The sequence below is a fragment of the Saccostrea echinata genome, unplaced genomic scaffold (assembly GCF_033153115.1).
Source record: "Saccostrea echinata isolate AGI-Se365-2 ecotype Australia unplaced genomic scaffold, CSIRO_AGI_Sech_v1 ptg000030l, whole genome shotgun sequence".
Lineage (NCBI taxonomy): Eukaryota > Metazoa > Mollusca > Bivalvia > Ostreida > Ostreidae > Saccostrea > Saccostrea echinata.
In genome coordinates, this window is record NW_026889779.1 from 11,570,541 (window position 1) to 11,586,804 (window position 16,264).

A 16,264-nucleotide genomic window follows, 5' to 3' on the forward strand; every position below is an offset into this window, starting at 1 on the left:
AGAACCATTTTAGTCTATTTTTAGACATTTTCCTGTCTGCAAACATAATTTTTTAGTAGCTCGGTGCCCCATGACGTTCAATGACGTTCCCATTCTTGGCTTTGTTTTTACGCGTTGATTATTTGTAAATGGCTATAAAACAGTCATACAACCTCCAATTTAATTCAAAATTTCGGCAAGTGACGTTTTATTAATACTGTAGCGACAGGTAAAATATCAAATTCTTTCTGCGCTACAACTGTGCAATTTTTAATTTCAATAAAAAGTCTATGTAATGTATACGTGCGAAAAAGTAGCATGCTCCGTGAAGCATGCTTTATCAAAATAATATAGATGTATATTTTTTAAGGATCACCGGAAAACAACAAATCTTTGTACATTTATTGGAAAATAGGTAAAGTTTTTATCTGGAGAGTTTAACCGGTTTCATGGAAATAGCGCGCTCACAATAGAACTTGTCCGCGAACTTTTCTAACAACCATCGTATATATATATATATATATATATATATATATATATATATATATATATATATATATATATATATATATATATATATATATATATAAATTATGAATTAGCCTGCCATGTGTATATGCTTACACTAAACATGCTTTCCTAAAGATACAGGCGTTTTTTTTTTTAAATGAGTGACCTAACGACATGATCAAGTATATCAAACAAAAAGCATTGACAGATCATAGAAATTGTGACTTCTCAACACAGGAATCAATTTCCATGTTACATTTATCGAGCATTAAAACACAGCAATCAAATTATAGTATATTTCACCATATAAAATGAATGGTTTTATTTGTTCTAAATCATCAAAGATTGATAAATGAAGTATTTCAAAACGTAAGCATTGTTTACAAAAACACTTGGATGAAACACAATTCAAGTTGATTTCTCTACCTTTCAAATGCGCAGTAATTGGTGGGATTTGGAAAACCACATATCCTAAATACATCACCTTATCGGAGAGTAAATAATCCGTCGTCTGATCATTGACTTAAAGTGTCTATGACACATTTCCCAATTTATAATAGACTCATTGGAAAAGGTAACGAACAAAATCTACAGTTTATTCTTATATTTCCGTCTTCATATGCGAATACATAATAATGAGATCGCTTTCCTTATTTTCAAATTGCATTGAAAGATTTTGCTAATGGTGCATACCTTTATTTAGTCAGTTGTTAGTCATTTGCTATAAATTTGCGCGGGTGGTCTCCATTTGGAAAATGATTGAAATATGCTGAGATAACAAGGAAAATGCCGGGGTCGTCACGAGTAGTGTGATAACAGCCGGTTTACCGCCAAGATAAAGTCGACTAACCTTGCGCAGGGTATAAAACATGGCGGTCTTTTACCGGCGAATTTTCGGACTCTATCTTTTATTTATCTGTTTATTTCATAATTTAAAAAGTAAGTATGGTTATTATCTATCATACATCTAGAATATGTTTAAATATTTGTTAATGCACTTTAAATAGGATATTGGTTGAAATACACGATATTTGCGTTTGTGCATTACATTCTATATCAACACTCGACAAAATTCTGTCAAATATGATACTTTCTTTAAGCTGGGGGATTTGAACTTTGATTTAGCAGATAGTAACAAAAGTCATCTTTGCTGATCTCTGTGGTGATATATTTTACTTAAAAATGTTATAAAAGGTAAAACATGTCTTACAAAGCAAGATAATTCATCCCAGATTGAAGTTGTTTTAACGAATAATACCCAAATTATAGCAAATCATTGTAATTTCGTTTGTGGAATGAGATGCTCACAACATTATTGCAAAACAGTTAAAAATGGAAACTATGTTAACAACTCCCGAATACAGAAATTACAGAAGCTTCAAGAGTTTAAAACTAGGTATATGTATGGAAGATTTAAGATCTGTTGAAGATTCTTACTCTGGTATTTTGCATGATGACCCAGATACTGTTTTCAATAATTTTCATAATGATTTCACTCGAGTGATCAACAAGCATATTCCAATGAAAAAAGAAAAATAATGGGAAAAACAGCCCTTTCTACATTTTCTTTGCAAAACTGAAAAAAATCGTATAAAATAATTAAGAGTTAATATCAATCTTTCAATGCCGAAACCATGTTTCAAATGAGATGTCTTAGAGATCCATTACATAAAATCTTAGTGTAGCATTTACAACGCACTTTGAAAAAAATTTTTCAAAGTGTGTTAATTTTGGGACAACGTTAACGCACTTTGAAAAAAAAATTTCTTTTCAAAGTGCGTTAATATCGACCATATTAACGCACTTTGAAAAATATGTGCACGGCTTGGTCAATATTCTTGCAAATTTTAGGTATGATAAATAATTATTTGAACCTGGTTGGATAACTTATCGGCGAAGACGTCAGGATCTGAGATATAGACGTTTTAAAGATTTTTAGGAGTTGTCTTGTTTCCAAAGGTTCTCGTAACTGTTATGAAAGGGAAATAGGTCTTAGAAATAATGGAGGAATGATTGTTTAATTGCACAGTTTCGTTTTTTTTTTTTGTTCTTCTCTTTTCTAAATTTTATCCAGTCTCTAAGTTCGTTAGATGTAGGTGTCGATAAGTGACTTAAAGCATCGCATTTTTCTTAGGGAAAAGGGAGCAATTCTGATTTTTTCCATACCATGAAAATTCTCTCTCTCTCTCTCCTCTATTTTTCTATCATATTCATCTATCTATCTATTGTGAACATATATGAAACATTGGTTGACTCATTTATTTGATAGTAAGAAAATAAACCTTAGTCACATTACTCACTCGACTGAAATTTTTACCTCATTCACTAATAACTTTTTCTCAAAAAAGTTATGCAGTCAGATTACTTCTAAATCTGTAATTTGATATCATAAAAACGCTAGACATTTCAAATAGCATGTTTTAATTTCCATGTAAATACATTTAATATGATAGGGTGCGTAATTTTTTTTTCAGGAAAGCTTATTTCAATTTTTTCATCTATTTTACTTTAACTCAAATTTATTGAGAGAAATAATATTAATGTCATACCAGTAATGTAAATACATATATTTGTGTAGGAAAGATAGAGAGTTGGGCCGAGGGACTTTCTACCTGTCTTCTCCTCGTTCTCGATGAGGGTAGATCAATTCATCAGTTTTTCGGAATTAATATAACAAATTAATGCTGTCTATTATTAAAATCTAAGTCCAGAATTTTTGGGGTTTTTTTTCAAAGAGCGTTAAGTGTCTCCATGGTAAAAATGTTGATGTACACTCTTAACACACTTTGAAAAAAAATTTCAAAGTGCGTTGATTTTGTCCCAATTTTTTTTTCAAAGTGCGTTGCCACAATTGTTATAGCATTCCTCCTTAAATAAATATCATCTTATCAGGCTACTTTCTGATCACCTGTTTGCTTACTATTGTATATCTAATCGGGAAAAAGACTATTTTTGTGTAATAATATATATGTGAGATTTTGTATATTTTGAATGCATTTGACAATGGTGAGAAACATTGGCTGTAAAGTCCTGTTTAAAAAGCTCAGTTTTTATAGCTTAAGAAAACATCATGGCTTTCCTTACAATGAAAAGACTATTTATTTATAATAATATATTGGCGAAAATCGAATAATGTTGTTTGAAAATGTTTTACTTTGGATCTTATATTTATGGAGCTCCACCGTATTCTGCTTACTGACTACGTTCGATTTATGACCGACCGATAACAATTTTTTCTTGTTCAACTCAGATGTTCGCAATACTGAAATAGTAGTATAACACTGACCAGTTAAAATTTATGATGTTGTATATTCGTTATTTTAAGAAATTCCTGTTTAGTACAGAATTAAACCTCCAACATTCTTTGACGTGGACAGTAATATTCAATAAGAGGCCCAAGGCCTTAACGGTCACCAGAGTATAATACAACAATTTAGAGGATCCATAGAGTATAAAATGAACTGAAAGGTGAAGCTTTGTTGCCCAAAAGCAAGAAAAATAGGGTGATCAGGATCAACAAAATAATTCGTAAAGTATTTATTAACAGTTCATAAATTAGGTTCTAATCTGTTCCCCATTTATCACCATACAATATATTAACAAGTACATTATTTACAGTGATTGATTATCAAAAGTAGATGGCAAAGGGGAATAACTCCTCTCAGTAGAATACAAAACCCTGGCCAGGACCAGAACACTTGACCAAATGGTCTAAGATGTTCAAAAATCTGGTAAAGATACCCTTCCTTATTAAAACTTTTACTCTTTTTGCCTCTGATATGCTCAGGTGCAGATAAAATTTTTAAAAAAAATAATGCATTTTTATTACAGATTCACTATATTATCAATAGAGCACTCCCCACCGAGAAACACCAGAGCCTCTCATCCTCACCTTCACTATAGGATCTATATAGCCCCGCCCTAACACCAGAACCCCTGACCCTGGGGCTATGAATTTCACAATTTTGAAAGAGGCATCCTTGATTATCATAACAATGTACTTAGTTTGTTTAAATAATGCACAGGAGCAGAGAAGAAGATTTTTGAAGCATAAATGCATTTTCACTATATAATCAATAGAGCCCCGCTCTAACACCGGACCAGAACCCCTGATCCAGGGGCCATGAAATTCACAATTTTGGAAGAGGCATCCTTGCTTATCATTACTATGTATTTAATTTGTTTAAATAATACTCAAAAGTAGAGAAGAAGATTTTCAAAGAAATAATGCACTTTCATTATATGATCTATATAGCCCCGCCCTAACACCAGAACCCTTAACCCTGGGGCTATGAATTTCACAATTTTGGTAGAGTCACCCTTGCTTATCATAACTATGTATTTAATTTGTTTAAATAATACCCAGGAGTAGAGAAGAAGATTTTCAAAGAAATAATGCACTTTCATTATATGATCTAATATAGCCCCGCCCTAGCACCAGAACCCCTGACCCTGGGGCTATGAATTTCACAATTTTGGTAGAGTCACCCTTGCTTATCATAACTATGTATTTAATTTGTTTCAATAATACCCAGGAGTAGAGAAGAAGATTTTCAAAAAAATAATGCACTTTCACTATATGATCTATATAGCCCCGCCCTAGCACCAGAACCCTTGACCCTGGGGCCATGAATTTCACAATTTTGGTAGAGGGCTCAATGCTTATTACAATCATTCCAACAGTTTGACTGCTTGATGTCCAGGAGTAAAGAAGAAGATTTTTAAAGAGTGCATTAATTTTGGTGGTTTTAGCCCCACCCCTCAGGACCCAGGGGGTAGGGGCCATGAAATTCACAAATTTTGTGCCCCTTCACACATAGATGCCATATGCTAAAATTGGCTGAAATTGGTTCAGCGGTTTCACATAAGCTGAAAATGTTCAAATGTTAACACACGACGGACGAAAAAAGATAGCAAAAGGTCACCTGAGTGACTCAGGTGACCTAAAAAATGAAAGTTATTATCATTAAGAGAAGATCTGTTGACGTTTTGGACACACAGAAAATATGCAAAAGAAAAAAGCAACGATAAACAACACCCATTAAATATTGATTATTTCCAGTTGTATGGTACACTTTAATTTATGTTTCTGGACAGGCAAATTCAATAGACTTTAAAATACAGTAAACCCTGATTGTTGCGAACACACGTACAGCGAACTCATGTTTATATTGAAGTTATATTTTCACCCAGAAGAAAATAAATATTTACACAAATAGAAACGAATTTCATCTACGATTTTCAGTTATCCATAATTATTTGCTTTAAGCTTGTTTTATGCGTTTTATTTAGAATTCTGTCAAATTTTATATAAAAATATTAATTTTAAACTGTTGAAATATTTAATAGTTTTCACATCACCTAAACCCATTTTAGCTTTCGAAAAATCTTACAAACAATCTCATCACAAGTTTATTAAAAATGTGCTTTCAGGAACTTGATATAAGCTCTTCATCTACATTTCTACATATAAAAATGTCTATTGGCAGGTGAAGTGCTGTTTTCTCAGGGAAACAATGAAGTCCAGGTTAATTATCCTTTGACCAAAATCCCACTGCCTGATGGATTGACGTACCCGTATTTTGGTCAAAATTACAAGAGCCTATATGTAAGTTTATTAAATTTATTTTGCAATAACCCTTCTTATATGCACTTCTATACGCCCTTTCACAGAACCACGCCTTTGGGAACAAACCATAGTGGAACATAAGTAAACCTTTGCTACAAGTTGGACCCAATCTATGATACTGAAAAATTTAAACAACTCTGCGTTTCCGCGACGATGGTTTTTGTTAACCTGCGTATGCAATGATCTTAATACAAAATTTATGTAATGATTTTTAGAAACTGTCGAAATGAAGTTTGCTTCCCTTTTTCCTGTAATTCACAGGTATCAAAAGATGGCTTTGTGGCATTCTCTGAATACGCTCGTTACGTCACAAGTCGGAAGTTCACAGTACGGGACGAGAAGAGTGTCAATGCAGCCGAGGACTATCCTTTTGTGGCACCCTTTTATTATGGAGGTGCACACCTTAAATCTACTTTAGAAGGGGGAAACGCTTATCAAGGGAAAATTTTCTACAATGTCTTAAAGAAAGGAGAGCGGGGGCAACGCAGAGAATTGGAATCTATTGGGAGAAACATCACAGAATCCATAGCTGGAGTCAGGAACTTTGACCCAAAATTTGCACTTGTTGTCACGTGGGTAAAGGTCACAGACGAATACAATACTGGAGTCATAAAATGTACAGACGGTACAGGAAGAAAATGTCAGGTACAGTGAGGAAGCGGAAAAATGATGAATTAAATTTAATGTTTATATATTTATATATGTGAGAATTTTGAATTTACAGGTACATGTATCTTATTACAAATATGAGAAATAAACATTCGTACCAAAATTATGAAAAACATTTGATGGTGTATGTTATATGAAATTAAATAAACTATTTTTAATGACATTATTTCATGTAAATGATATTCATTTCATAGGCCAACACATTTCAAGCTGTTCTTGTGACCGATGGTATTCTAAGCTTTGCAATTTTCAACTACAAAGATATGAAGCTTACATTTCCGCCCTCGACAAACTACCAAGTAAGGATATTCGATACTAAATTATTATCGTGCAATTTAATATCATACAAATATTGACTGGGATTTAGGGAAACATTAATATAATATGAGGGAAATATTAATAACCCCCAACTGATGAAATATTGCCCGACGAGGGGGTTAACATAATCAATGTTGCCCGAAAACACTGTCAATAATTGTTTTGTTATATGAAAACAAAACAAATCAATAAAATATATAATTTTGATTTCATTCATTAAATCCAGCATCTCGTTCGTATCCAATGCATTATCTGTTGATTGTATAGTTCTAGGAATTTTCAATTATGCATTGAATTCTTATTTTTGGTTGTCGTCGGTCCTATAACAGCACCTGGCCGTGCCGACAAATTGAATACCGCGCGTTAGCGTCAGCTATAATGCATATAGTTCCTTCTTTGTAATATACCGCGCAGTGACAATGTTTCGGGTGTGTTATAGGGTATTGAATAATGTAGATTTCCAATGGATTTTGTAAAGAAAATTACACTGAATGTAAATATGTTGTCATGATTGTGTTACTTGGTTCGCCCGCGTGGCGCAGTGGTAGAGCGTCTTCTCTAGAGTCGCAAAGTAAGGAATTGATCCTTACATTGCGGGTTCGAATCTCACTGTGGGACATGGAGACCGGTCCTTTGGATGAGACCGTATAAACCGGGGTTCCAAGTCACAGTAGATGCTGGTGCGAAAAAGATCCCTCACTGCTCAATGGTCCTGAGTGCCGAGCATAGGTCAAACTTTGCAGCTCTCCACTGGCAAGTGGTGGAGTCTCCATGTGAGTGAAAAAATTCTCGAGAGAGACGCTAAACAAAACACAAAAAATATTCTGGCGTTATTTTTTTTGGAAGTTACGACAGTATCATTACGTCACAATAAATCAATCAATAATATTGTAGGAAAACTCTCTTTGCCGGTCAGTAGTATACAGTTTTGGAATGGGTATCAGGGAAATAGCATATTTTCGTTACCCGAAGGAGGAATTCCCGTGGCGAAGGAATGACAGTCAATATATTTCGGAGGAGCTAATATCAATTATACCGTCGATCTGATCAATACATAGGGTATGACCAGTCAATAGGGGATGCTTACTCCTCCTAGGCGCCTGATCCCACCTCTGGAATTTCCAGGGGTGTTTTACACCCTCTTCACATATTTGATTTGTTTGTGCATTTTTGAGATTGATCACTGTTCGTTATATTTACCTTTTATATTATATTGACTGTTTCCCTTTCTAAAGAATATAGAGTCTTTTATTTACTATAACAATGAAGTTTGACACACATTTATTATGTGAAAAAAAGTTGATTATTGTTAGTAGAGTTTAAGGGAGTTGGCGACAGACTGTTGGAGGACAGCTAAGAATAGATAGCAGTAGGTCAAGCAAGTTCATTAGGAAACCCAGAAAAAAACTCACACTTCAGCGTAAGTACTTTGAATTAATTTTAGAATATAACAATCTTTAATTTTTTAGGCAGGGTTCAACGGTGGCTACGGACGGGGATGGAGTCCTGCCATATCTAAACAGTTTATGTCTAATATCAGCATGTTTCAAGCCAGTTCTTACAAAGGGCGCTACATTTATCAGATTAATGAGGAGCGGATCATTACGGGTGGATGTGACAATCCTGATGGTAAAAAGGAGTAACATTATTTCTGAAACTTTCAACAATGTAATTGGCTATTTATTAGAATTCATTCGTCAACAAATTAAAAATTGCGAAAACTGATTTTTTTTTTTTTTTTACGAAATCATACATGAACATGTAGATGAACATGAACATTAATTGTAGATAAGAAAGCATAAACAGGACCAAATACATGTAATCTAGCATACAAAAAAAATTAAAGGCATTCAAATATCAGCAAACTGTTGCATACGGCGATTTTTGTTGAATCACGGGTATGTTATTCGCAGGCAAATTACAAGTCGTCCCTGACTCTGCTGGAATGTTTGGTGGAGAAATGGTAGAAGTTACCGGCCCTTGTTTCAAGTGGGGTTCATCTTACTCGTTATCATTCGGAAACCGAAGAGATAAATCAGAAGACTGTTTGACAGAGGATTATGATCCAACAACACTGAAAGCTCGGTGTGAGATACCGATTCTTACAGAGAGCGGACAAGTGACCGTTTTCATGAAAGCAACGAATGGTCAAAAAGAGTACAATACCACAATAACAATAGGTTTGACTCATGGCGTTCAAAAAGTTCATTGGTGTTTTTCGTTATAGTTGCTTTGATATTGTATGTGATTCTGGTGACCATATTTCATTCAGGAGAATTACAAATTACTGTAACACATTTTCTTGCAGTTTTGCCAAGTCGAATGCCGACAGAGGAACGTGTACAACTTGTAAACCAAGGTCCAGGATCCCTATGGAATGACACTTCTGCAGCATCATTGTATTTGCAGTGGAACCCGCGAATTTTGTCTAACCACTCGAATGCCAAAGTGTCAGTAAATTTGCGTGGATATAGCGAGGAAAAGGTAGAAGTTTTAGTACTTTGGATCAAAAGTGTCTCAATTTTGCATGTCAGATTTAAGTGCATTGATAGAACCGGAAAGCAACGTAAACTATCAATGAAAGTTAGATAAGGAATGCAAAGTTCTATAGTTTTCAACTTTTCCTTAGAAATCCTGGGACCTCACGATTCCTATAACTAAGGATCCCATCCCTGTCAGCCGTGGAAGTTACCGATTCAACACTGAAGACATCAGCTGTGATGAACGATGTCAAGGTTATGAAGTTGGTGTCATTGAGGTCAAACTCGAGGATCCACGAATGGCCATCAAATATAGGTAATGTTCTTTAATATTTCCTCAGCTTCATGTACTTTGTAGCTTTTGTTTTGAAAACATAATAAAGGTATTGTTGATAAGAATAATATTGTTAATCTCCTAAATACTGCGATCCTTGCCATCCTCAGAGTGTTACGTAGCAGACCGACAACACTTGGATGGCTCGTCAGCAGAGGAATGGTGGCTCGATACGGAGATTCCTGGCCGGTCGAGAAGTGCCAAGCCTGGTATCAAAAAGACATAAAGGACAGATCTTGGTTAAATTTTATCCCGGCATGCCCTTGTAATCTTCAACAGGCTCTTGCAGATATTGGAAGATGGTACAAAGATCATGGATGTAATCTTTTTAGTAAAAGTCCGCTTAATTGCGCCCTACACAGTGCTGCTGTTCACTGTGTACGCTCAGTACAACCAAACGTGTAAGTTGTTTCGTTTATCAGTACTATTATGTTAAATATTGGCATCTCCAATCAAATGTATATCATCCACTCATTGTCGATTTTACCAATATAATAGACATGGAGCAGGAAATCAGTGTTGCTACAGAGCTGATGGAACTCTGATTTACTCATCTGACTCATACCAAGGAAGCACTCTTGATCGAGCCCAAGTACCCTCTATGTCTCACTGGGTCCATGACATAGTCCCCTTCTTTTACTGTTGTATGTGGACAGGATTCTCGGCCGACTGTGACAAATATATGGCAGCCCGACCAACTTTGCAATGCACAGGGTACTCCCCGCCAAAACAAGGTCATAAAATTCACTTGTTTTTCTTATTGCCCAAACCATGGAAGTTCTCAAAAATTGATTGCACAAATCGTGATTTGTTTGATTTGAATACGTTTTTGTGGAAACTTGGATATACATTAATATATATACTCATCATTAATATATATATACTCATCATTCAACATGTACTTGCAGCAATGGTTTTTGGTCAAGGGAATGTTAGAACGTTTGACAATGATAGTTACTTTGTGTGTGGAGAGGGAGATTTTATATTACTGGAATCGACACCTGTTACAATTGAAGGCCGATTCCAGAAATCCCCATTTAGTCGTATGTATAGTTATTTTAGTCATACATTTGTAAAGAGTATTAAAAAATTAAACTAAGACTTACCGCACTATATTTTTTTCCACATGCAGAGAACTACAATTCCACAATACTGACTGACGTTGGAATCCGATCCGGAAATGACGTCATTGAAATAAGAATGAAAGGACCCAATGCAGATCGTTCGAAACGCATTTTAGATGTCCTTGTAAATGGGGAATACCAATTCTTTGATAATGGTCCGCTTCAATGGAAAGACTTCACAGGTTTTTGAAAAAATTCCATATTAGATTAAAAACTATATTTGTCAGATTTCATGAACATATTTTATCATATTGGTTATTCTGAATATTTTTGACGACTGTTTGATAGATTGAAGTAGGCGTACATGTAGGTACACTGTTTGTCACTTATTAAAATATTACTCTGTCAGACTCAGTCATTGTGAACAGCGATGATCCTTCCAACACTAAGGAGTCTAATGTGACAGTGATAACAAAGAACGGGATCGGGGTACAAGTGGCAGAAAATCACCAAAGACTGTCTCTGTTGGTTATGATTCCTCCTGGGGTGTGTTTTTGGAACAAATTTTGTTCCTTGTTTTAACACTCGTTTGATTTTGAATTGTGCATTTTTTTCTCAATCAGAAGTAAAATTGCAACATAGTTCAGATTCGACTGTGTATATTTATACGCATCTAGTCCACATTTTTATGTATTTAGAGATTGGATTTGATGAATTATTTTCTGCTAATTTTAGTATGAAAGCTCGGGTTTACTTGGTAGATGGAACAATGACTCTGTCGACGATCTAACACCCCGAAATTCAAAATTCTCTGTGTTACATAGAAACCCTAAGGATATCTACAGCAAGTTTGTCTTTTCATGTAAGTATTTAAAAATTGTAGACTTCGCCAAAAAAATGTTAAAACAATGTAAATTTTGTCGAAAATGATTTGTTAATGAATCTTTGTGGCTGAATTGTATACAGTATGAAATTATTGAACAAATTAATTTTTTGACATTAAAGAAAAGAATACTAGTAGTTGTGTTATTTTGATTTATACTACTTTGTTTATTTTAGGGGCTATCACCAAAAACAAAGGAACCTTGAGCTCCACAATCGTTCCTTTCCCAGTGTTTGCCACTAACAAGACGGATATGTGTTTCGAACACTCTCAAGAAATGACTCAATGTTATGGTGACAAATCTTGTAACCATGACTACTGGACAACAATGAACATGACCTTAGCATACCAAACAATGCATTTATCGTCACGTTACGACCAGATACAAGATGAAAGACGACTAGGTAAGCTTGAATATAAACATTTATTTGTGACTTTTTAATACCTTTACAAGTTTTTTTATGCAGTCTATCAGGGGACTGATATAAATGTTAGGATTTTAATGTTTTTTTTTTAATTTTAGTGCGGTCCTGTGGTCTGTTAGATGTCCCACAAAGTATTAAGGATAATTATAACTACAGTCTGGGCAACACCGTGGTGATCACGGGCTGTAGGCGGGGAGAGTTAACAGGAGAAAAGGTTTACAAATGTACAGCAACAGGCGAGGAGAATTCTTATACGCAAAGCTGGACCCCTGAAGTCACTGCCTCTTGCGAGGGCAAGTACTTTGATTTAAATCCATTAATCAAATGCAATAATGATTTTATGTACCAACCACAAACTGTTTTGTCTATGTCTGAAGTTTGAAGTTTTAAATATTTCGTGCAGCGTAAGGTTGTACTGTTTTCTGCTATGCAATATTTAAAGATTTGATGTGATTTTTTTTTTAAATTAATAAAAAGTTTAAAGAGATGTTGTGTCTTTTCGATAACGAATATGCTTGCCAGTGGCATACATATTAAGCATTTTTAACTCCTCGGCCAAAATTATGGGGGCTCGGAAAAAATCTCATGGGCAAAGCAGAAATAAGTCTTTAATATGCATAGAAATGAGCAGATTTAAGTTTTTCAATAAGGGTATCAAAAGGTCAGAGAGAAAACGTTCATGCTACACAAGATTGTGGTCTTCCAGTAATTTGTCGGAATTATGTCGCATCTCACAAAGTCTATTTACAAATTGTTTATTTAATATATTTCTGTTTGAGAAAGTCGTATTGCAACCGTATCAACTTTAACTTCATATCATTGAAAATATGCAAAATTGCATACTTTTCACATTCAAGAGTAATTATCCAGAAAATTTGAATTGATGTTTATCTATAATTTTATATTTTGGAAACAACTATATTGCAATTTTATCGAGGAAAAATTAATTATTAACTTCAATTGCTTTTAAATACACAATAAATTTAACTCAGTTTTGTAAATATTTAACAATAGTACAAATACTGATTAAAATAATAATAACAAAAAATTGTCTCTTACATATTTTTCAGGACCTCCTGAGCAGAATATAACGATGATTATTGGTATCGTCGTCGCTATAGTGGTTGTACTTATCATTGTGATCGTCATTGCAGTGATTCTGAAAAAGAAAAGAAGTGGCTCAATGAAAGGGTCAGGGTTTGTATCATATCATCTTCGCTAGCCAAGGGTTTCTAATCCACTACGCTTGGCCTATGGTGCCATATTTACATCACGTGATCTCGAATCTTACCACATACTCACAGATTGCATCATCGACACGCATAAAATGCGTATTTAAAATTATAGTAATTAAAGAAATATTAACAAGCAGGTATCGAGCGATTTTTTTTCTTTGTTTATTTGTTGTTGTTGTTTTTTTTTTTTTTTGGTTATTATAGGGTGCAATATACATTCCTGTTCACATTATGTGCACATCAGCTAAAAGCTGGATGACACAATAGATTTTTAGAGAATGACATATTATCATACGAATCATTGTTTATTTGTGTTTTTCCTTCCCGAGACTAGACTTGCTCAAGTCTCTATGTTGTTTTTTTTTAATTAAATAATTCTTTGTTCATTTCTGTCTTGTTGTCCTCTGCTCTTCCTCGTAGTTAAATGTTATCTATGTTTGACATTATCAAAAAGTATGAAAGAGAGCACTAAAACATAGAGACTTGAGCAAGTCTATCCCGAGACTAAAGAGTCAAGATGCATCCCGAACGGAGATATCGTCATTTGCAAAAGCAATCTCTGATTGGTTGAACAATATCAGTAAAATCCAATCACAACTCGAATAAAAAATCCTGACTTTTGATTGCACCATAGCAGCAGGCCTTAGCTAGCTAAGATGGTATCACTCATAACTGTATTTTACACAGTGCCATCTGGATTTTAATCATTATTTGCAAGCTAACTGCAGCTAATAATTTTTTTTAATTTTACACTCTGAAATAGTTTTTTTAGAAATATTAAAAATAATTTTTTGGCATCAAGGAAAACAAGATTTAAACGATCATTTTCGACAAAAACTGTTCATAAACCGGACGACAAAAATGTCTTTCAAATCAAGGTTTTGAACGCAGTTAATGTACACGTACATGTATGTTTTCATTGGAAGTCTGTATAATTATACAATTTTATAAGGTTTTATACCTTTAGTGTACCTTTTTAAAAGGACGTTTTTTTTTATTTCAGGAAAAAGGAGACAAGTCACGATACACAACAATACAGTGTGGTAGCCCAGAAAGAATAAACATCACGTGCAATATTAAGCCAATCAGGAGGAAGATTTCTTGACTGCATAATACGAGTATAAATTTTATCAAACAGAAGGAAATTTTCCGAATTTTTTATATGTGTCAGTTTGTTCAAGTACTGATAGATATGGATTTCAGGAAAATATGTCGCAAGAGAAAACTGCAAGTAAAGGATTTAGTTTAATTAAGGATTTTATATTTTTTAGTAATTTTGGAGTCTATGTCATAATCATCTCTAGGAATGTTACTAAGGAAAAATACAAGATCATTCCTTCATTTTAGTTTAAAGATTTGTCGATATACATTTTGGGGGTAAACATTATCAAAAAGACTTTTTTCTTCAGTACTTTGATAACGCAGGTTAAGGATAACACAATTCCGTCCTAAAATGCTTGCGATAGGACCATGATAGCGAGTAGATCATGACTATACTAGACTGTTTACAACACGTACATGTAGGCATTTCATTTGTTAATTTCATCTGAGACACAAATGATATGTTACTTGTTTGAACTATTGAGTGCACGATCATGAACCCATTATATGTGTAAAATTCAATATCAAAAAGGGTTTTTGTCTTTGTATGCTTGTTTTTTCCCTTGAACAAAAATGTAGCCATCTTTCATTTTTGTGAGTGTACATGTATATGTTTTAACTCGTTCTCTTCTAATGCAGCATTTTTTCAATACTCTGTAAGAGTTTGTGTTCGTGTCATATGTAAAATCAGTAGCCTCTCTATGTTTTATATTGTATTTCATGAAAGTGAATTCATTAAACAATCTCTCCTTTTAAGGTCATCTCGTTTATACTTTTAACCTAACTTTATGATAAGAAATAGTTTTAGCATTTGTTCCTTTTTACCTTTACACTTTGTGAAACAAAAAGCAAATCAGCTAGTTTGTACTTTATGGATATGGTTTTCTACACACCAAGAGTACGATGTGGCTTTCTATACGATAGAGTAGTACCACATTTAAAAAATCTATGTCTATATTCTATGCCTTCTTCTTTCATCATATTAAATAGAAATACCCTGTATACATGTATGATCTTTAAACAATGATGACAAATCACCAGATAATATTGCGATAACTTTTTACTCTTAATGGAGGTAAAAAAATTAAATTTAAAAAAAAGAAGTAAAATACATACATATAAAGTACAAACTTGGAATATTACGATTACATAATGAATTCTTAGTATAAAAGTACAACAAAACATGTAAAAAAAAAATCAATGTAACAAATACACAATCTCAATAATACAAAAGTACAAAGTAAGCTTGGTCTTTCATATTTGATTATGCGAGAGAATAATGGACAGAGATATGTTTAAAGCTATATATGGTGTATCTGAGCTAAAAAATTAAAAATGCGAGATTAAGTGTAGATAAACATGATATATGTTATTTACGTTCAAATTAAAATTTTCACCGATTTTGGACTTGAATAACCTCATGTTTCCATAGTTAAATTGACTTCAAACTTTGTTATTTAAATGTGGAGTCGGTATATAAATCGGTTATTGTTTTAAATTTCTAATATCTTTGAAACGTGATTGATTTCAATTCTGTAATTTACAGGAAAGTCCTATCTTTATATAAAGTAATAAAACTAATAGAAAGATCTTTTTAATTTTAGTTAGTCTGAACTTATAAAAAATACGCCATATGT

General features: G+C 33.7%; 1 protein-coding gene across 1 annotated transcript; it reads left to right on the plus strand.

The window, feature by feature from the left end:
- The first annotated feature begins 1,335 nt into the window (after nt 1–1,335).
- LOC133196337 (sushi domain-containing protein 2-like) lies at nt 1,336–14,619 on the plus strand. The gene is made up of 18 exons (XM_061332245.1): nt 1,336–1,428; nt 5,979–6,097; nt 6,380–6,763; nt 6,982–7,086; nt 8,575–8,734; nt 9,019–9,285; nt 9,414–9,589; nt 9,735–9,901; nt 10,030–10,320; nt 10,418–10,653; nt 10,828–10,962; nt 11,052–11,225; nt 11,393–11,529; nt 11,719–11,845; nt 12,043–12,270; nt 12,390–12,584; nt 13,362–13,488; nt 14,530–14,619. Exons 1-18 carry the CDS (start codon nt 1,359–1,361, stop codon nt 14,585–14,587), a joined length of 3,156 nt encoding a protein of 1,051 aa, XP_061188229.1. The 5' UTR covers nt 1,336–1,358; the 3' UTR covers nt 14,588–14,619.
- Nucleotides 14,620–16,264: the final 1,645 nt, after the last annotated feature.